The 19570-nt window shown below is 64.3% G+C and overlaps 1 protein-coding gene across 3 annotated transcripts in view; it reads right to left on the reverse strand.

The window, feature by feature from the left end:
* LOC144489245 (epoxide hydrolase 1-like) overlaps positions 1-16193 on the reverse strand; it is a 33338-nt gene extending 17145 nt beyond the window's left edge. Inside the window, exons 1-4 of one of the 3 annotated variants that reach the window (XM_078207108.1) lie at positions 15426-16193; positions 12409-12601; positions 1466-1646; positions 502-729 (exon numbers count right to left, since the gene is read on the reverse strand). In XM_078207108.1, coding sequence (XP_078063234.1) covers positions 502-729; positions 1466-1646; positions 12409-12585 — 586 coding nt within the window. In that variant the 5' untranslated portion in view covers positions 12586-12601; positions 15426-16193. The remainder of the gene's footprint in view (positions 1-501; positions 730-1465; positions 1647-12408; positions 12602-15425) is intronic. The other 2 variants (XM_078207110.1, XM_078207109.1) reach the window with 2 other exon arrangements.
* Between the last annotated feature and the right edge of the window lie 3377 nt (positions 16194-19570).

Consider the following 19570-nt stretch of genomic DNA (forward strand, 5'->3'; position numbering starts at 1 on the left):
CAAAGACTATTTCCTCGGGTGGATGGAGCTATTACAAGGGGGCATAACTATAGGGTTCATGGTGGGAGATATCGGAAGGATGTCCGAGGTAGGTTCTTTACGCAGAGAGTGGTTGGGGTGTGGAATGGACTGCCTGCCGTGATAGTGGAGTCAGACACTTTAGGAACATTTAAGCGGTTATTGGATAGGCACATGGAGCACACCAGGATGATAGGGAGTGGGATAGCTTGATCTTGGTTTCAGATAAAGCTCGGCACAACGTCGTGGGCCGAAGGGCCTGTTCTGTGCTGTACTGTTCTATGTTCTAACTCCTCAACTGATCCTCAGACTCTGCTTCCTGTACCTACATTCCAGCATGGAATCCTGACCCAGTGGGAATGGAATAAAGCAGAGGAAGGAATTCACCTGTGGAGCACTGATGAAAGCTGGACAGGTATTCTTTCGCCCCCCTTTGCCTCATCACCCCCGCCCCGCCCCGGAGGGAGAAGGGCCAACACACACCTTGTTTGCAGGGTGCCTCCGAGAAGCCGTAGCCTGGGATGGATGGACAGACAACCTCAAAGGCTTGCTGCCCGCTCAGGCCGTGATTGGCTGGATCAGTCAGCTGAGGGATGATCTTGTAGAACTCGAAAAAGGATCCTGGCCAACCGTGGATCATCATGAGTGGCAGCGCGGTCCGGCCTGGCGGCTGGGAGGGAGGTTTCACATGGACAAAATGGATAGAAATTCCTGGCAAACCAAGCAAAGCATGAGGTTAAAGGTCAACAGCTCACTGCAACAACAACTTGTATTTATGCAACTCTCAGTTCTAATCACGTGTTTCCCACACTCCCTTATCCCAGAATCACCAACAAGTCCTTTCCCACACTCCCTTATCCCAGAATCACTAACAAGTCCTTTCCCACACTCCCTTATCCCAGAATCACTAACAAGTCCTTTCCCACACTCCCTTATCCCGGAATTGCCAACAAGCTCTACCCCCCACTGGTGACACGGGAACGGTGCTGGGTTTATCCCACAGTCTGTGGTGTTACGGGAACGGTGCAGACTGTGGGATAAACCCAGCACCGTTCCCGTATCACCACAGACTGCGGGATAAACCCAGCACCGTTCCCGTATCCCCACAGACTGTGGGATAAACCCAGCACCGTTCCCGTATCACCACAGACTGTGGGATAAACCCAGCACCGTTCCCGTAACACCACAGACTGTGGGATAAACCCAGCACCGTTCCCGTATCCCCACAGACTGTGGGATAAACCCAGCACCGTTCCCGTAACACCACAGACTGTGGGATAAACCCAGCACCGTTCCCGTATCACCACAGACTGTGGGATAAACCCAGCACCGTTCCCGTATCCCCACAGACTCCGGGATAAACCCAGCACCGTTCCCGTATCCCCACAGACTCCGGGATAAACCCAGCACCGTTCCCGTATCCCCACAGACTGTGGGATAAACCCACCTTCAATTCTGGTTCTGAACTGTGGGAATCGGTTTAGAAACTCCAGTTGTTTTTTCCAGTCATAATCCTTCCTCCAATAAGACACCACCTTCTTGAGGTAGCTGGAGTTAAAGCCATAGTGAAAGCGGCTGTGCTCCAGCGCCGAGCAGAAGCGAGCGTTGTCAAGGCGATAGTGCAAGTCCTGAAAGATTCAACATCGAACAGTGAGGCATCAGATCTGCCAGAGACCCTCACAGAGATCAGTACCAACAATCAGAACAACCCACAGCTGCGAATGGAGCGGGGGGAGGGGGGGGGCGGGGGCGGGGGAGAGTGGGGGGGGGGGGGGGGGGGTGGGGAGAGTGGGGGGAGTGGGGTGGGTGGGGAGGGTGGGGGAGAGGGGGTTGGGGAGGGGGGGACGGGGGGAGAGGTGTTGGGGGGGGAGAGGTGTTGGGGGGGGAGAGGTGTTGGGGGGGGAGGTGTTGGGGGGGCTTGGTGGGGGTGTGGTGTGGGGTGGGGTGGGTTCAGGGAGAGAGGGCCCTGTCCCTCTGTCTGTGAGCAGTTTTATTGCGGGCGCTGTGACCAGGCAGTGAGTGCTGTGTCAGTGTTTCAGCTCTCCGGCCAGTTCTGTTCCTGCCCCTGCTCCTGCCCCTGCTCCTGCCCCTGCTCCTGCCCCTGTTCCTGCCCCTGTTCCTGCCCCTGCCCCTGCCCCTGTTCCTGCCCCTGTTCCTGCCCCTGTTCCTGCCCCTGTTCCTGCCCCTGCCCCTGTTCCTGCCCCTGCCCCTGCCCCTGTCCCTGCTCCTGCCCCTGCCCCTGTTCCTGCCCCTGCCCCTGTTCCTGCCCCTGCCCCTGCCCCTGTCCCTGCTCCTGCCCCTGTTCCTGCCCCTTTTCCTGCCCCTGCCCCTGTTCCTGCCCCTGTTCCTGCCCCTGCCCCTGTTCCTGCCCCTGCCCCTGTTCCTGCCCCTGCCCCTGTCCCTGCCCCTGCCCCTGTTCCTGCCCCTGCCCCTGTTCCTGCCCCTGCCCCTTTTCCTGCCCCTGCCCCTGCTCCTGCTCCTGTTCCTGCCCCTGCCCCTGCCCCTCTTCCTGCCCCTGCCCCTGTTCCTGCCCCTGCCCCTGCCCCTGCCCCTGCCCCTGTTCCTGCCTCTGCCCCTGCCCCTGCCCCTGCTCCTGCCCCTGCCCCTGCCCCTGCCCCTGCCCCTGTTCCTGCCCCTGCCCCTGCCCCTGCCCCTGCTCCCGCCCCTGCTCCTGCCCCTGCCCCTGCTCCTGCCCCTGTTCCTGCTCCTGTTCCTGCCCCTGCTCCTGCCCCTGCTCCTGCCCCTGCCCCTGTTCCTGCTCCTGCTCCTGCCCCTGCCCCTGTTCCTGCTCCTGCTCCTGCCCCTTTTCCTGTTCCTGTTCCTGCTCCTGCTCCTGCCCCTGCCCCTGCCCCTGTTCCTGCCCCTGCCCCTGTTCCTGCCCCTGCCCCTGCCCCTGTTCCTGCCCCTGTTCCTGCCCCTGCCCCTGCCCCTGTTCCTGCCCCTGTTCCTGCCCCTGCCCCTGCTCCTGCCCCTGCTCCTGCTCCTGCCCCTGCCCCTGTTCCTGCTCCTGTTCCTGCCCCTGTTCCTGCCCCTGCCCCTGCCCCTGTTCCTGCCCCTGTTCCTGCCCCTGCCCCTGCTCCTGCCCCTGCCCCTGTTCCTGCCCCTGCCCCTGCCCCTGTTCCTGCTCCTGCCCCTGCCCCTGTTCCTGCCCCTGCTCCTGTTCCTGCTCCTGCCCCTGCCCCTGTTCCTGCCCCTGCTCCTGCTCCTGCTCCTGTTCCTGCCCCTGTTCCTGCCCCTGCCCCTGTTCCTGTCCCTGCCCCTGCCCCTGCCCCTGCCCCTGCCCCTGTTCCTGTCCCTGCCCCTGCCCCTGCCCCTGTTCCTGCCCCTGCCCCTGCCCCTGTTCCTGCCCCTTTTCCTGTTCCTGTTCCTGCTCCTGCCCCTGCCCCTGCCCCTGCCCCTGCCCCTGCCCCTGCTCCTGCTCCTGTTCCTGCCCCTGTTCCTGCTCCTGTTCCTGCCCCTGTTCCTGCCCCTGCCCCTGTTCCTGCCCCTGCCCCTGCCCCTGCCCCTGTTCCTGTTCCTGCCCCTGCCCCTGCCCCTGCTCCTGTTCCTGCCCCTGCCCCTGCCCCTGCCCCTGCTCCTGCTCCTGCTCCTGTTCCTGTTCCTGTTCCTGCCCCTGCCCCTGTTCCTGCCCCTGCCCCTGTTCCTGCCCCTGCCCCTGCCCCTGTTCCTGCCCCTGCCCCTGTTCCTGTCCCTGCCCCTGCCCCTGCCCCTGCCCCTGTTCCTGTTCCTGCCCCTGCTCCTGCCCCTGTTCCTGCTCCTGTTCCTGCCCCTGTTCCTGCCCCTGTTCCTGCCCCTGCCCCTGCCCCTGCCCCTGCCCCTGCTCCTGCCCCTGCCCCTGTCCCTGCCCCTGCCCCTGCCCCTGTCCCTGCCCCTGCCCCTGCTCCTGTTCCTGTTCCTGCCCCTGCTCCTGCCCCTGTTCCTGCTCCTGTTCCTGCCCCTGTTCCTGCTCCTGCTCCTGCTCCTGCCTCTGCCCCTGTTCCTGCCCCTGCCCCTGCCCCTGCCCCTGCTCCTGCTCCTGCCCCTGCTCCTGCTCCTGCCCCTGCCCCTGCCCCTGCTCCTGCCTCTGCCCCTGTTCCTGCTCCTGCCCCTGCCCCTGTTCCTGCCCCTGCTCCTGCCCCTGTTCCTGCTCCTGTTCCTGCCCCTGTTCCTGCCCCTGCCCCTGCCCCTGCCTCTGCCCCTGCCCCTGCCCCTGCCCCTGCCCCTGTCCCTGCCCCTGCCCCTGCCCCTGCTCCTGCCCCTGCCCCTGCCCCTGTCCCTGCCCCTGTCCCTGCCCCTGCCCCTGCCCCTGCCCCTGCTCCTGCCCCTGCCCCTGCCCCTGCCCCTGCCCCTGCCCCTGCTCCTGCCCCTGCCCCTGTCCCTGCCCCTGTTCCTGCTCCTGCCCCTGCTCCTGCCTCTGCCCCTGTTCCTGCTCCTGCCCCTGTTCCTGCCCCTGCCCCTGCCCCTCTTCCTGCCCCTGTTCCTGCCCCTGCCCCTGTTCCTGCCCCTGTTCCTGCCCCTGTTCCTGCCCCTGCCCCTGCTCCTGCCCCTGCTCCCGCCCCTGCTCCTGCCCCTGTTCCTGCCCCTGCCCCTGTTCCTGCCCCTGCCCCTGTTCCTGCCCCTGCCCCTGCCCCTGTTCCTGCCCCTGTTCCTGCCCCTGTTCCTGCCCCTGTTCCTGCCCCTGCCCCTGTTCCTGCTCCTGTTCCTGCCCCTGCTCCTGTTCCTGCTCCTGCCCCTGTTCCTGCTCCTGCCCCTGTTCCTGCCCCTGTTCCTGCCCCTGCCCCTGCCCCTGTTCCTGTCCCTGCCCCTGCCCCTGCCCCTGTTCCTGCCCCTGCCCCTGCTCCTGCTCCTGCTCCTGTTCCTGCCCCTGCCCCTGCCCCTGTTCCTGCTCCTGCCCCTGTTCCTGCCCCTGCCCCTGTTCCTGTCCCTGCCCCTGCCCCTGCCCCTGTTCCTGCCCCTTTTCCTGTTCCTGTTCCTGCTCCTGCCCCTGCTCCTGCCCCTGCCCCTGCCCCTGCTCCTGCTCCTGTTCCTGCCCCTGTTCCTGCTCCTGTTCCTGCCCCTGTTCCTGCCCCTGCCCCTGTTCCTGCCCCTGCCCCTGCCCCTGTTCCTGTTCCTGCCCCTGCCCCTGCCCCTGCTCCTGTTCCTGCCCCTGCCCCTGCCCCTGCCCCTGCCCCTGTTCCTGCCCCTGCCCCTGCCCCTGCTCCTGCTCCTGTTCCTGTTCCTGTTCCTGTTCCTGTTCCTGCCCCTGCTCCTGCCCCTGTTCCTGCTCCTGTTCCTGCCCCTGTTCCTGCCCCTGTTCCTGCCCCTGCCCCTGCCCCTGCCCCTGCTCCTGCCCCTGCCCCTGTCCCTGCCCCTGCCCCTGCCCCTGCTCCTGCTCCTGTTCCTGCCCCTGTTCCTGCTCCTGTTCCTGTTCCTGCCCCTGCCCCTGCCCCTGTCCCTGCCCCTGCTCCTGTTCCTGTTCCTGCCCCTGCCCCTGCCCCTGCTCCTGCTCCTGTTCCTGCCCCTGTTCCTGCTCCTGTTCCTGTTCCTGCCCCTGCCCCTGCCCCTGTCCCTGCCCCTGCTCCTGTTCCTGCCCCTGCCCCTGCCCCTGCCCCTGCCCCTGCCCCTGCCCCTGCTCCTGCCCCTGCCCCTGCCCCTGTCCCTGCCCCTGCCCCTGCTCCTGTTCCTGCTCCTGCCCCTGCTCCTGCCCCTGTTCCTGCCCCTGCCCCTGCCCCTGCCCCTGTTCCTGCCCCTGCTCCTGCTCCTGCCCCTGCTCCTGCTCCTGCCCCTGCCCCTGTTCCTGCCCCTGCTCCTGCTCCTGCCCCTGCTCCTGCCCCTGCTCCTGCCTCTGCCCCTGTTCCTGCTCCTGCCCCTGCCCCTGCTCCTGCCCCTGTTCCTGCTCCTGTTCCTGCCCCTGTTCCTGTTCCTGCCCCTGTTCCTGCTCCTGTTCCTGCCCCTGCCCCTGCCCCTGCTCCTGCCCCTGCCCCTGTCCCTGCCCCTGCCCCTGCTCCTGTTCCTGCTCCTGCCCCTGCTCCTGCCCCTGTTCCTGCTCCTGTTCCTGCTCCTGCTCCTGCCTCTGCCCCTGTTCCTGCCCCTGCCCCTGCCCCTGCCCCTGCCCCTGTTCCTGCTCCTGCTCCTGCCCCTGCTCCTGCTCCTGCCCCTGCCCCTGCCCCTGCTCCTGCCTCTGCCCCTGTTCCTGCTCCTGCCCCTGCCCCTGTTCCTGCCCCTGCTCCTGCCCCTGTTCCTGCTCCTGTTCCTGCCCCTGTTCCTGTTCCTGCCCCTGCCCCTGTTCCTGCCCCTGTTCCTGCCCCTGCCCCTGCCCCTGCCCCTGCCCCTGCTCCTGTTCCTGCCCCTGCCCCTGCCCCTGCCCCTGTTCCTGCCCCTGCCCCTGCCCCTGCTCCTGCTCCTGCTCCTGTTCCTGTTCCTGTTCCTGTTCCTGCCCCTGCCCCTGTTCCTGCCCCTGCTCCTGCTCCTGTTCCTGCCCCTGCCCCTGTTCCTGCCCCTGCCCCTGCACCTGCCCCTGCTCCTGCCCCTGTTCCTGTTCCTGCCCCTGCTCCTGCCCCTGCCCCTGCTCCTGCTCCTGTTCCTGCCCCTGTTCCTGTTCCTGCCCCTGCCCCTGCCCCTGCTCCTGCCCCTGCTCCTGCCCCTGTTCCTGCCCCTGCTCCTGCCCCTGCCCCTGTCCCTGTCCCTGCCCCTGCCCCTGCCCCTGTTCCTGCCCCTGCCCCTGCCCCTGCCCCTGCTCCTGCCCCTGCCCCTGTCCCTGCCCCTGCCCCTGCCCCTGCTCCTGCTCCTGTTCCTGCCCCTGTTCCTGCTCCTGTTCCTGTTCCTGCCCCTGCCCCTGCCCCTGTCCCTGCCCCTGCTCCTGTTCCTGTTCCTGCCCCTGCCCCTGCCCCTGCTCCTGCTCCTGTTCCTGCCCCTGTTCCTGCTCCTGTTCCTGTTCCTGCCCCTGCCCCTGCCCCTGCCCCTGTCCCTGCCCCTGCTCCTGTTCCTGCCCCTGCCCCTGCCCCTGCCCCTGCTCCTGCCCCTGCCCCTGCTCCTGCCCCTGCCCCTGCCCCTGTCCCTGCCCCTGCCCCTGCTCCTGTTCCTGCTCCTGCCCCTGCTCCTGCCCCTGTTCCTGCCCCTGCCCCTGCCCCTGCCCCTGTTCCTGCCCCTGCTCCTGCTCCTGCCCCTGCTCCTGCTCCTGCCCCTGCCCCTGTTCCTGCCCCTGCTCCTGCTCCTGCCCCTGCTCCTGCCCCTGCTCCTGCCTCTGCCCCTGTTCCTGCTCCTGCCCCTGCCCCTGTTCCTGCCCCTGCTCCTGCCCCTGTTCCTGCTCCTGTTCCTGCCCCTGTTCCTGTTCCTGCCCCTGTTCCTGCTCCTGTTCCTGCCCCTGCCCCTGCTCCTGCCCCTGCCCCTGTCCCTGCCCCTGCCCCTGCTCCTGCTCCTGTTCCTGCTCCTGCCCCTGCTCCTGCCCCTGTTCCTGCTCCTGTTCCTGCTCCTGCTCCTGCCTCTGCCCCTGTTCCTGCCCCTGCCCCTGCCCCTGCCCCTGCCCCTGTTCCTGCTCCTGCTCCTGCCCCTGCTCCTGCTCCTGCCCCTGCCCCTGCCCCTGCTCCTGCCTCTGCCCCTGTTCCTGCTCCTGCCCCTGCCCCTGTTCCTGCCCCTGCTCCTGCCCCTGTTCCTGCTCCTGTTCCTGCCCCTGTTCCTGTTCCTGCCCCTGCCCCTGTTCCTGCCCCTGTTCCTGCCCCTGCCCCTGCCCCTGCCCCTGCCCCTGTCCCTGCCCCTGCCCCTGCCCCTGCCCCTGCCCCTGCCCCTGCCCCTGCCCCTGTCCCTGCCCCTGCCCCTGCCCCTGCTCCTGCCCCTGCCCCTGCTCCTGCCCCTGCCCCTGTCCCTGCCCCTGTTCCTGCCCCTGCCCCTGCCCCTGCCCCTGCCCCTGTCCCTGCCCCTGCTCCTGCCCCTGCCCCTGTCCCTGCCCCTGTCCCTGCCCCTGTCCCTGCCCCTGCCCCTGCCCCTGCCCCTGCTCCTGCCCCTGCCCCTGCCCCTGTCCCTGTCCCTGCCCCTGCCCCTGCCCCTGCCCCTGCTCCTGCCCCTGCCCCTGTCCCTGCCCCTGTTCCTGCCTCTGCCCCTGTTCCTGCTCCTGTTCCTGCCCCTGCCCCTGCCCCTGCCCCTGCCCCTGCCTCTGCCCCTGTTCCTGCTCCTGTTCCTGCCCCTGCCCCTGTTCCTGCCCCTGCCCCTCTTCCTGCCCCTGTTCCTGCCCCTGCCCCTGTTCCTGCCCCTGCCCCGGCCCCTGTTCCTGCCCCTGTTCCTGCCCCTGTTCCTGCCCCTGTTCCTGCCCCTGTTCCTGCCCCTGCCCCTGTTCCTGCCCCTGCCCCTGCTCCTGCTCCTGCCCCTGTTCCTGCCCCTGTTCCTGCCCCTGCCCCTGTTCCTGCCCCTGCCCCTGTTCCTGCCCCTGCCCCTGCCCCTGTTCCTGCCCCTGTTCCTGCCCCTGTTCCTGCCCCTGCCCCTGTTCCTGCTCCTGCTCCTGCCCCTGCCCCTGTTCCTGCTCCTGCTCCTGCTCCTGCTCCTGCCCCTGTTCCTGCTCCTGCCCCTGCCCCTGCCCCTGCCCCTGTTCCTGCCCCTGCCCCTGTTCCTGCCCCTGCCCCTGCTCCTGCCCCTGCTCCTGCCCCTGCCCCTGCCCCTGTTCCTGCCCCTGCCCCTGCTCCTGCTCCTGCTCCTGTTCCTGCCCCTGCCCCTGTTCCTGCTCCTGCCCCTGCCCCTGCCCCTGTTCCTGTTCCTGCCCCTGCCCCTGCTCCTGTTCCTGCCCCTGCCCCTGCCCCTGTTCCTGCCCCTGCCCCTGCTCCTGCTCCTGCTCCTGTTCCTGCCCCTGCCCCTGTTCCTGCTCCTGCCCCTGCCCCTGCTCCTGCCCCTGCTCCTGCCCCTGCCCCTGCCCCTGTTCCTGCCCCTGCCCCTGCCCATGCCCCTGTTCCTGCCCCTTTTCCTGTTCCTGTTCCTGCTCCTGCCCCTGCCCCTGCCCCTGCCCCTGTTCCTGCCCCTTTTCCTGTTCCTGTTCCTGCTCCTGCCCCTGCTCCTGCCCCTGCCCCTGCCCCTGCTCCTGCTCCTGTTCCTGCCCCTGTTCCTGCTCCTGTTCCTGCCCCTGTTCCTGCCCCTGTTCCTGCCCCTGTTCCTGCCCCTGCCCCTGTTCCTGCCCCTGCCCCTGTTCCTGTTCCTGCCCCTGCCCCTGCCCCTGCCCCTGCCCCTGTTCCTGCTCCTGCCCCTGCCCCTGCTCCTGTTCCTGCCCCTGCCCCTGCCCCTGCCCCTGTTCCTGCCCCTGCCCCTGCTCCTGCCCCTGCCCCTGCCCCTGCCCCTGCCCCTGCTCCTGCTCCTGTTCCTGTTCCTGTTCCTGTTCCTGTTCCTGCCCCTGTTCCTGCCCCTGCTCCTGCTCCTGTTCCTGCCCCTGCTCCTGCTCCTGTTCCTGCCCCTGCCCCTGCCCCTGCCCCTGCCCCTGTTCCTGCCCCTGTTCCTGCTCCTGCTCCTGCTCCTGTTCCTGTTCCTGTTCCTGCTCCTGCCCCTGCCCCTGTTCCTGCCCCTGCCCCTGTTCCTGCCCCTGCTCCTGCTCCTGCTCCTGCCCCTGTTCCTGTTCCTGTTCCTGTTCCTGTTCCTGTTCCTGCCCCTGCTCCTGCTCCTGTTCCTGCCCCTGCTCCTGTTCCTGCTCCTGTTCCTGTTCCTGCCCCTGCCCCTGTTCCTGCCCCTGCCCCTGCTCCTGCCCCTGCTCCTGCCCCTGCTCCTGCCCCTGCTCCTGCCCCTGCCCCTGTCCCTGCCCCTGCCCCTGCCCCTGTTCCTGCCCCTGCTCCTGCCCCTGCTCCTGCCCCTGCCCCTGCCCCTGCCCCTGCCCCTGTTCCTGTTCCTGTTCCTGCCCCTGCCCCTGTTCCTGCCCCTGCTCCTGCTCCTGTTCCTGCCCCTGCCCCTGTTCCTGCCCCTGCTCCTGCTCCTGTTCCTGCCCCTGCCCCTGTTCCTGCCCCTGCCCCTGCCCCTGCACCTGCCCCTGCCCCTGCCCCTGCCCCTGCTCCTGCTCCTGTTCCTGCCCCTGTTCCTGCTCCTGTTCCTGTTCCTGCCCCTGCCCCTGCCCCTGTCCCTGCCCCTGCCCCTGCTCCTGTTCCTGCCCCTGCCCCTGCCCCTGCCCCTGCCCCTGCCCCTGCTCCTGTTCCTGCTCCTGCCCCTGCTCCTGCCCCTGCCCCTGCCCCTGCCCCTGCCCCTGCTCCTGCTCCTGTCCCTGCTCCTGCCTCTGCCCCTGTTCCTGCTCCTGCCCCTGCCCCTGCTCCTGCCCCTGTTCCTGCTCCTGTTCCTGCCCCTGTTCCTGCCCCTGCCCCTGTTCCTGCCCCTGTTCCTGCCCCTGCCCCTGCCCCTGCCCCTGCCCCTGCCCCTGTCCCTGCCCCTGCCCCTGTCCCTGTCCCTGCCCCTGTCCCTGCCCCTGCCCCTGCCCCTGTTCCTGCTCCTGTTCCTGCTCCTGCCCCTGCTCCTGCCTCTGCCCCTGTTCCTGCTCCTGCCCCTGCCCCTGCCCCTGCTCCTGCTCCTGCCCCTGCCCCTGCCCCTGTCCCTGTCCCTGCCCCTGTTCCTGCCCCTGCCCCTGCCCCTGCTCCTGCCCCTGTTCCTGCCCCTGCTCCTGCCCCTGCCCCTGTCCCTGCCCCTGTTCCTGCTCCTGTTCCTGCTCCTGCCCCTGCTCCTGCCTCTGCCCCTGTTCCTGCTCCTGCCCCTGCCCCTGCTCCTGCTCCTGCCCCTGCCCCTGCCCCTGTCCCTGTCCCTGCCCCTGTCCCTGTCCCTGCCCCTGCCCCTGCCCCTGCCCCTGCTCCTGCCCCTGTCCCTGCCCCTGCTCCTGCCCCTGTTCCTGCTCCTGTTCCTGCTCCTGCCCCTGCTCCTGCCTCTGCCCCTGTCCCTGCCGCTGCCCCTGCCCCTGTCCCTGCCCCTGCCCCTGCCCCTGTTCCTGCTCCTGTTCCTGCCCCTGTTCCTGTTCCTGCCCCTGCCCCTGCCCCTGTTCCTGCTCCTGCCCCTGCCCCTGCCCCTGCCCCTGCCCCTGTTCCTGCCCCTGCCCCTGCACCTGCCCCTGCCCCTGTTCCTGCCCCTGCCCCTGCCCCTGCCCCTGCACCTGCCCCTGCCCCTGTTCCTGCCCCTGCTCCTGCTCCTGCTCCTGCCCCTGTTCCTGCCCCTGTTCCTGCCCCTGTTCCTGCCCCTGCTCCTGCTCCTGCCCCTGCTCCTGCCCCTGCTCCTGCCCCTGCTCCTGCCCCTGTTCCTGCTCCTGCCCCTGCTCCTGCCCCTGCTCCTGCCCCTGCCCCTGTCCCTGCCCCTGCTCCTGCTCCTGCCCCTGCTCCTGCCCCTGCTCCTGCCCCTGTTCCTGCTCCTGCCCCTGCCCCTGCCCCTGCCCCTGCCCCTGCTCCTGCTCCTGTTCCTGTTCCTGCTCCTGTTCCTGTTCCTGCCCCTGCTCCTGCCCCTGCCCCTGCCCCTGCTCCTGCTCCTGTTCCTGTTCCTGCTCCTGTTCCTGTTCCTGCCCCTGCTCCTGCTCCTGCCCCTGCCCCTGCTCCTGCTCCTGCTCCTGTTCCTGCTCCTGCCCCTGCTCCTGCTCCTGCTCCTGCTCCTGCCCCTGCCCCTGCCCCTGCTCCTGCTCCTGTTCCTGTTCCTGCTCCTGTTCCTGTTCCTGCCCCTGCTCCTGCCCCTGCCCCTGCTCCTGCTCCTGTTCCTGTTCCTGCTCCTGTTCCTGTTCCTGCCCCTGCTCCTGCTCCTGTTCCTGTTCCTGCTCCTGTTCCTGTTCCTGCCCCTGCTCCTGCTCCTGCCCCTGCCCCTGCTCCTGCTCCTGCTCCTGCTCCTGCCCCTGCTCCTGCCCCTGCCCCTGCTCCTGCCCCTGCCCCTGCCCCTGCCCCTGCTCCTGCCCCTGCCCCTGCCCCTGCCCCTGCTCCTGCTCCTGCTCCTGTTCCTGCTCCTGCTCCTGCCCCTGCTCCTGCCCCTGCTCCTGCTCCTGCTCCTGTTCCTCTCACAGCTCCAGCAGGTAATAAGGAAAGTAAATGGAATTTTGGCATTTATAGCTAAAGGAATAGAATATAAAGGTGTTGCAACTATACAAGGCATTGATGAGGCTGCACCTGGACTATTGAGCACAGTTTTGGTCCCCGTATTTGAGGAAAGATGCAGTGGCATTGGAGGCAGTTCAGAGGAGGTTCACTAGATTGATTCCGGAGATGAGGGGTTTGTCGTATGATAAGAGATTGAACAGTTTAGGCCGATACTCTCTGGAATTTAGAAGAATGACAGGAGCTCAAATTGAGGTAAACAAGATGATAAAAGGTATGGATAAAGTAGACATGGAGCGGATGCTTCCACTGGTGAGGCATTCTAGGGCAAGAGGTCATAGTCTTAGGATGAGGTAGCAAATTTAAAACCGAGTTGTCTGTTCCTTAACTGAACTGATTCCTGGTTCTGTTGCTGGTCTGCAATTACCTGGATCATTTCCTCGGGAGTTTCAATAACAAACGGGTGGATTTTTTCCTCCTCCGTGTCCTGTCTCTGGCTGGTTCCCCACCAGCCATCGCCTTCTGGAATAGTCTTTGGTTTCTCACGGAAAAGCAGGTAGTAAAGGAGAGTTCCGACTGCTACAGTGAAAACCAGGAGAAACATGATGGGATGATGGAATCTGAAAGACAGGAGAACCAAATGTTCATGAGGGAAACACAATTTACACAACTCAGAATTTCTCATAGACAGGTCTCCATCCTCAAAACACAGTCAGCAGCTCATCAAACTGGTGACAGACACCTCGGCAATCCCAGGGACAGAGGGACTGACACAGACACCTCGGCAATCCCAGGGACAGACACAGACACCTCGGCAATCCCAGGGACAGAGGGACTGACACAGACACCTCGGCAATCCCAGGGACAGAGGGACTGACACAGACACCTCGGCAATCCCAGGGACAGAGGGATTGACACAGACACCTCGGCAATCCCAGGGACAGAGGGACTGACACAGAGACCTCGGCAATGCCAGGGACAGAGGGACTGACACGGAGACCTCGGCAATCCCAGGGACAGAGGGACTGACACAGACACCTCGGCAATCCCAGGGACAGAGGGACTGACACAGACACCTCGGCAATCCCAGGGACAGAGGGACTGACACAGACACCTCGGCAATCCCAGGGACAGAGGGACTGACATGGAGACCTCGGCTATCCCAGGGACAGAGGGACTAAAATATTCACGGTGAACTTGGATTTCCAGACAAACTAGAAAAACCAAAAGTTGCAACAAGTGTGGAGAACAGGCTGTTGGAATACGTTCAAGATAGTTTCTGTATTTGTATGTCAAGGAACTATCTGGGGCAGAGGCTATGTTAGATCTAGTATCATGCAGTGAGACAGAGTTCATTAATAATTTTGGAGTAAAGAAATCACTGGGAAGAGTGATCATAACATGGCAGAATTATGCATTGAATTTGAAAATGATGATGATGGTCTCGTGATATTATCGCTAGACTATTAATCCAGAAACTCAGCTAATGTTCTGGGGACCCAGGTAAGAATCCCACCACAGCAGATGGTGGAATTTGAGTTCAATAAAAAATATCTGGAATTAAAAGTCTACTGCTGACCATGAAACCATTGCCGATTGTTGACAAAACCCATCTGTACAGGACTGGAGAGTGGCGAATGTTGTTCCTCTGTTTAAGAAAGGGAATAGAAATGACCCTGGTAATTATAGACCGGTTAGTCTTACTTCGGTGGTTGGTAAATTGATGGAAGAGGTCCTTGGGGATGGGATTTATGACCATTTAGAAAGATGCGGATTAATCCAGGATAGTCAGCAGGGATTCGTGAAGGGCAAGTCGTGCCTCACAAATTTGATAGAATTTTTTGAGGAGGTAACTAAGTGTGTTGATGAAGGTAGGGCAGTTGATGTCATATACATGGATTTTAGTAAGGCATTTGATAAGGTCCCCCATGGTCGGCTTATGATGAAAGTAAGGAGGTGTGGGATAGAGGGAAAGTTGGCCGATTGGATAGGTAACTGGCTGTCTGATCGAAGACAGAGGGTGGTGGTGGATGGAAAATTTTTGGATTGGAGGCAGGTTGCTAGCGGAGTGCCGCAGGGATCAGTGCTTGGTCCTCTGCTCTTTGTGATTTTTATTAATGACTTAGAGGAGGGGGCTGAAGGGTGGATCAGTAAATTTGCTGATGACACCAAGATTGGTGGAGTAGTGGATGAGGTGGAGGGCTGTTGTAGGCTGCAAAGAGACATAGATAGGATGCAAAGCTGGGCTGAAAAATGGCAAATGGAGTTTAACCCTGATAAATGTGAGGTGATTCATTTTGGTAGGACTAATTTAAATGTGGATTACAGGGTCAAAGGTAGGGTTCTGAAGACTGTGGAGGAACAGAGAGATCTTGGGGTCCATATCCACAGATCTCTAAAGGTTGCCACTCAAGTGGATAGAGCTGTGAAGAAGGCCTATAGTGTGTTAGCTTTTATTAACAGGGGGTCGGAGTTTAAGAGCCGTGGGGTTATGCTGCAACTGTACAGGACCTTGGTGAGACCACATTTGGAATATTGTATGCAGTTCTGGTCACCTCACTATAAGAAGGATGTGGAAGCGCTGGAAAGAGTGCAGAGGAGATTTACCAGGATGCTGCCTGGTTTGGAGGGTAGGTCTTAAGAGGAAAGGTTGAGGGAGCTAGGGCTGTTCTCTCTGGAGCGGAAGAGGCTGAGGGGAGACTTAATAGAGGTTTATAAAATGATGAAGGGGATAGATAGAGTGAACGTTCAAAGACTATTTCCTCGGGTGGATGGAGCTATTACAAGGGGGCATAACTATAGGGTTCGTGGTGGGAGATACAGGAAGGATATCAGAGGTAGGTTCTTTACGCAGAGAGTGGTTGGGGTGTGGAATGGACTGCCTGCAGTGATAGTGGAGTCAGACACTTTAGGAACATTTAAGCGGTTATTGGATAGGCACATGGAGCACACCAGGATGATAGGGAGTGGGATAGCTTGATCTTGGTTTCAGATACAGCTCGGCACAACATCGTGGGCCGAAGGGCCTGTTCTGTGCTGTACTGTTCTATGTTCTATGTTCTATCTGGTTCACTAATGTCCTTTAGGGAAGGAAATCTGCCGTCCTTACCCGGTCTGGCCTACACGTGACTCCAGAGCCACAGCAAAGTCTTTGACTCTCAACTGCCCTCTGAACAGGGGCAACGAGGGATGGGCAATAAATGTTGGCCCAGCCAGCGACACCCAGATCCCATGAATGAATAAAAATAAAGTCCATAAAACGAGTCTTGAATTGAATCAAAACAAGTTACAACAAGTATGAGAAGCAAGTTGACTCATGTGGATTGGCAAACTGGATTAAAATATATGACAGCAGATAAACAATGGCAAATATTGAAGAAATAATTCATAATTCACAAATATATATTCCTTTAGGGAATTAAACAGCTGGCCACAATCTTTAACCTGTAGTCTTGTTTCACCACTGGGACTAAAGGTGTTGCCCATTCAGAGAATTATACAGCTGGAATTATCCCGAGGTCTCCCGACTGCTTCAACTCCGCCTCCTTGTTCCGATGTCAGACAAAAGGAATAGATCGACCTCATCACAGAAAGCCAGGAAATGATACGGCTAACCTGGATCTGCAAACTGAGGGATAAGGAATTGGTTGCAGTTGAGAATTTATCCATGAATGTACCATCTGAGAATGTAGTGTCCATCTGATGAAGGGGCAGCGCTCCGAAAGCGAATGGCATTTGCTACCAAATAAACCTGTTGGACTTTAACCTGGTGTTGTTAAAACTCTTACTGTGTTTACCCCAGTCCAACACCGGCATCTCCACATCACGAGAATTTATCGCCAGACGGGAAGGAGATGTTACTTTTCTTTCAACCGTCAGTGGCTGGGGAGTTTGTTTCTTTTGTCTTCAAGCTAGGAGACTATAACATACTTTGTTAGCTGAATGAATTAACCAGTTAGACAAGGGTAGCGGTGTGCATGAACTGCCCGTCTGCAGGCTGAGAAACATTGGCAAAAACTGGAGACATATTCTCCTAAATTCAGGTGAACTGAGTTTCAATTCCACCAACTGTCACGGTGGGATCTGAACCCAGAGCATTAACCAGGCCCTCTGGATTACGAGTCCAGCGACATTATCATGACAACACCATCTTCCCCAAAAGGAATACAGGAAATGAGCATACACAGCAAGCACTCAGGAAGACAAATGGTATGTTGGCCTTTATGGCAAAAGGAGTTTTGATTTTGATTTGATTTATTATTGTCACATGTATTAACATTCAGTGAAAAGTATTGTTTCTTGCCAGACAGACAAAGCATACTGTTCATAGAGAAGGAAATGAGAGAGTGCAGAATGTATTGTTACAGTCAGAGCTAGGGTGCAGGGAAAGATCAGCTTAATGCGAGGTAGGTCCGTTCAAACGTCTGACCGCGGGAGGGAAGAAACTGTTATTGAGTCGGTTGGTTCGTGACCTCAGACTTTTGTATCTTTAACCGACGGAAGAAGGTGGAAGAGAGAATGTCCAGGGTGTGTGGGGTCCATAATTATGCTGGCTGCTTTGCCGAGGCAGCAGCCCCCCTCCCGCCTCTCTCCCCCTCCCCCCCTCCCCTCCACCCCCGCTTCCCCCTCCCCTCCACCACCCCTTCCCCCTCCCCTCCACCACCCCTTCCCCCTCCCCTCCACCACCCCTTCCCCCTCCCCTCCACCACCCCCCCCTCCCCCTCCCCTCCACCCACCCCTTCCCCCTCCCCTCCACCCCTTCCCCCTCCCCTCCACCCCCCCTTGCCCCTCCCCTCCACCCCCGCTTCCCCCTCCCCTCCACCACCCCTTCCCCCTCCCCTCCACCCCCCCTCCCCCTCCCCTCCACCCACCCCTTCCCCCTCCCCTTCACCCCCCCCTCCCCCTCCCCTCCACCCCCCCTTCCCCCTCCCCTCCACCCCCCCTTCCCCCTCCCCTCCACCACCCCTTCCCCCTCCCCTCCACCCCCCCCTCCCCTCCACCACCCCTTCCCCCTCCCCTCCACCCCCCCCTCCCCCTCCCCTCCACCCACCCCTTCCCCCTCCCCTCCACCCCCTCTTCCCCTCCACCCCCTCTTCCCCTCCACCCTCTCTTCCCCCCCCCTCTCCCCTCCCCCTCTCTCCCCCTCCCCCCACTCACCCCCCCTCTCCCCCTCCCCCCGCTCACCCCCCTCCTCCCCACCCACTTCCCCCACTCCTCCCCACCCACTTCTCCCCCTCCCCTCCACCCCTACCCTCCACCCCCCTCCCCCTCCCCCTCTCCCCTCCCTCCCCCACCCCTCTCCCCCTCCCCCTCTCCCCTCCCTCCCCCCACCCCTCTCCCCCCCCTCCCCCCACCCCTCTCCCCCCACCCCTCCCTCCCCCCACCCCCTCTCCCCCCACCCCTCCCTCCCCCCACCCCTCTCCCCCCATCCCTCCCTCCCCCCACCCCCTCTCCCCCCACCCCCTCCCTCCCTCCCCCCACCCCCTCTCCCCCTCCCCCTCCCCCCCTCTCCCCCCCAACCCCTCCCGCCCTCCCCCCCCACCCCTCCCTCTCCCACACACCCAACCCTCCCTCCCCGCCACCCCCTCTCCCCCCACCCCTTCTCCCCCCCACCCCCTCCCTCCCCCCACCCCTCCCTCCCCGCACCCCCCACCCCTCCCTCCCCCCCAGCCCCCACCCCTCCCACCCCACCCCTCCCTCCCCCCCACCCCTCCCTCCCCCCCACCCCCCACCCCTCCCTCCCCCCCACCCCCCACCCCTCCCTCCCCCCCACCCCCCACCCCTCCCCCCCACCCCTCCCTCCCCCCCCCCACCCCTCCCTCCCCCCCACCCCTCCCCCCCCACCCCTCCCTCCCCCCCACTCCTCACTCCCCCCCACTCATCCCTCCCCCCCACCCCGCCCTACTCCTCACTCCCCCCCACTCATCCCTCCCCCCACCCCCTCTCCCCCCACTCCACCCCCTCTCCCCCCCACTCCTCCCCCTCTCCCCCCCCACTCCTCCCCCCTACCCCCTCTCCCCACTCCTCCCCCACCCCCTCCCCCACTCCCCCACCCCCTCCCCCACTCCTCCCCCACCCCCTCTCCCCCCCACTCCCCCCCACCCCCTCTCCCCCCACTCCTCCCCTCACCCCCTCTCCCCCACTCCTCCCCCCCACACTCCCCCCCTCTTCCCCCCTCCGCCCTCTCTCCCCCGCCACCACCCCTCCCCCCCACCCCTCCTCCCCACTGCTCCCCCCTCTCTCCCCCACTTCCCAGCCCCTCTCCCCCCTTCCCACCCACCATCTCTCCCCCCAACCCCACCCCCCCTCGAACCCCTCCACCCCTCCACCCTCTCTCCCCCCTCCACCCTCTCCCCCCTCCACCCTCTCTCCCCCTCCACCCTCTCTCCCCCCTCTCTCCCCCTCCACCCTCTCTCCCCCCTCCACCCTCTCTCCCCCCTCCACCCTCTCTCCCCCTCCACCCTCTCTCCCCCCTCCACCCTCTCCCCCCCTCCACCCTCTCTCCCCCTCCACCCTCTCTCCCCCCTCCACCCTCTCTCCCCCTCCACCCTCTCTCCCCCTCCACCCTCTCTCCCCCCTCCACCCTCTCTCCCCCCTCCACCCTCTCTCCCCCCTCCACCCTCTCTCCCCCCTCTCTCCCCCCTCCACCCTCTCCCCCCTCCACCCTCTCTCCCACTCCACCCTCTCTCCCCCCTCCACCCTCTCTCCCCCTCCACCCTCTCTCCCCCCTCCACCCTCTCCCCCCTCCACCCTCTCTCCCCCTCCACCCCTCCCCCCTCTCTCCCCCATCCCCCCTCTCTCCCCCCTCCACCCCTCCCCCCTCCACCCCTCCCCCTCTCTCCACCCCTCCCCCCTCTCTCCACCCCTCCCCCCTCTCTCCACCCCTCCCCCTCTCTCCCCCCTCCACCCCTCCCCCCCTCCCCCCCCTCACTCCTCCTGCCTCTCCCCCCACTCCTCCCCCCTCTCCCCCTCACTCCTCCCCCCTCTCCCCCTCACTCCTCCCCCCTCTCCCCACTCACTCCTCCCCCCTCTCCCCCTCACTCCTCCCCCCTCTCCCCCCTCACTCCTCCCCCCTCTCCCCCTCACTCCTCCCCATTCTCCCCTCCCCCCCTCACTCCTCCCCACTCTCCCCTCCCCCCTCACTCCTCCCCCCTCCCACTCCTCCCCCCTCTCCCCCTCACTCCTCTCCCCTCACTTCTCCCCCCTCACTCCTCCCCCCTCTCCCCCCTCACTCCTCCCCCCTCTCCCCCCTCACTCCTCCCCCCTCTCCCCCCTCTTCCCCCCTCCCCCTCACTCCTCCCCCTCTCCCCCTCACTCCTCCCCCCTCTCCCCCTCACTCCTCCCCCTCTCCCCCCTCACTCCTCCCCCCTCTCCCCCCTCACTCCTCCCCCCCTCACTCCTCCCCCTCTCCCCCCTCACTCCTCCCCCCTCTCCCCCCTCACTTCTCCTCCCCCTCACTCCTCCCCCCTCTCCCCCTCACCACTCTCCCCCCTCTCTCCTCCCCCCTCTCTCCCCGCCATCCCCCTCACTCCTCCTCCCTCTCTCCCCCTCCCCTCACTCCTCCCCCATCACTCCTCCCCCCTACCCCT

Source organism: Mustelus asterias, unplaced genomic scaffold (assembly GCF_964213995.1).
Source record: "Mustelus asterias unplaced genomic scaffold, sMusAst1.hap1.1 HAP1_SCAFFOLD_2052, whole genome shotgun sequence".
Classification (NCBI taxonomy): Eukaryota; Metazoa; Chordata; class Chondrichthyes; order Carcharhiniformes; family Triakidae; genus Mustelus; species Mustelus asterias.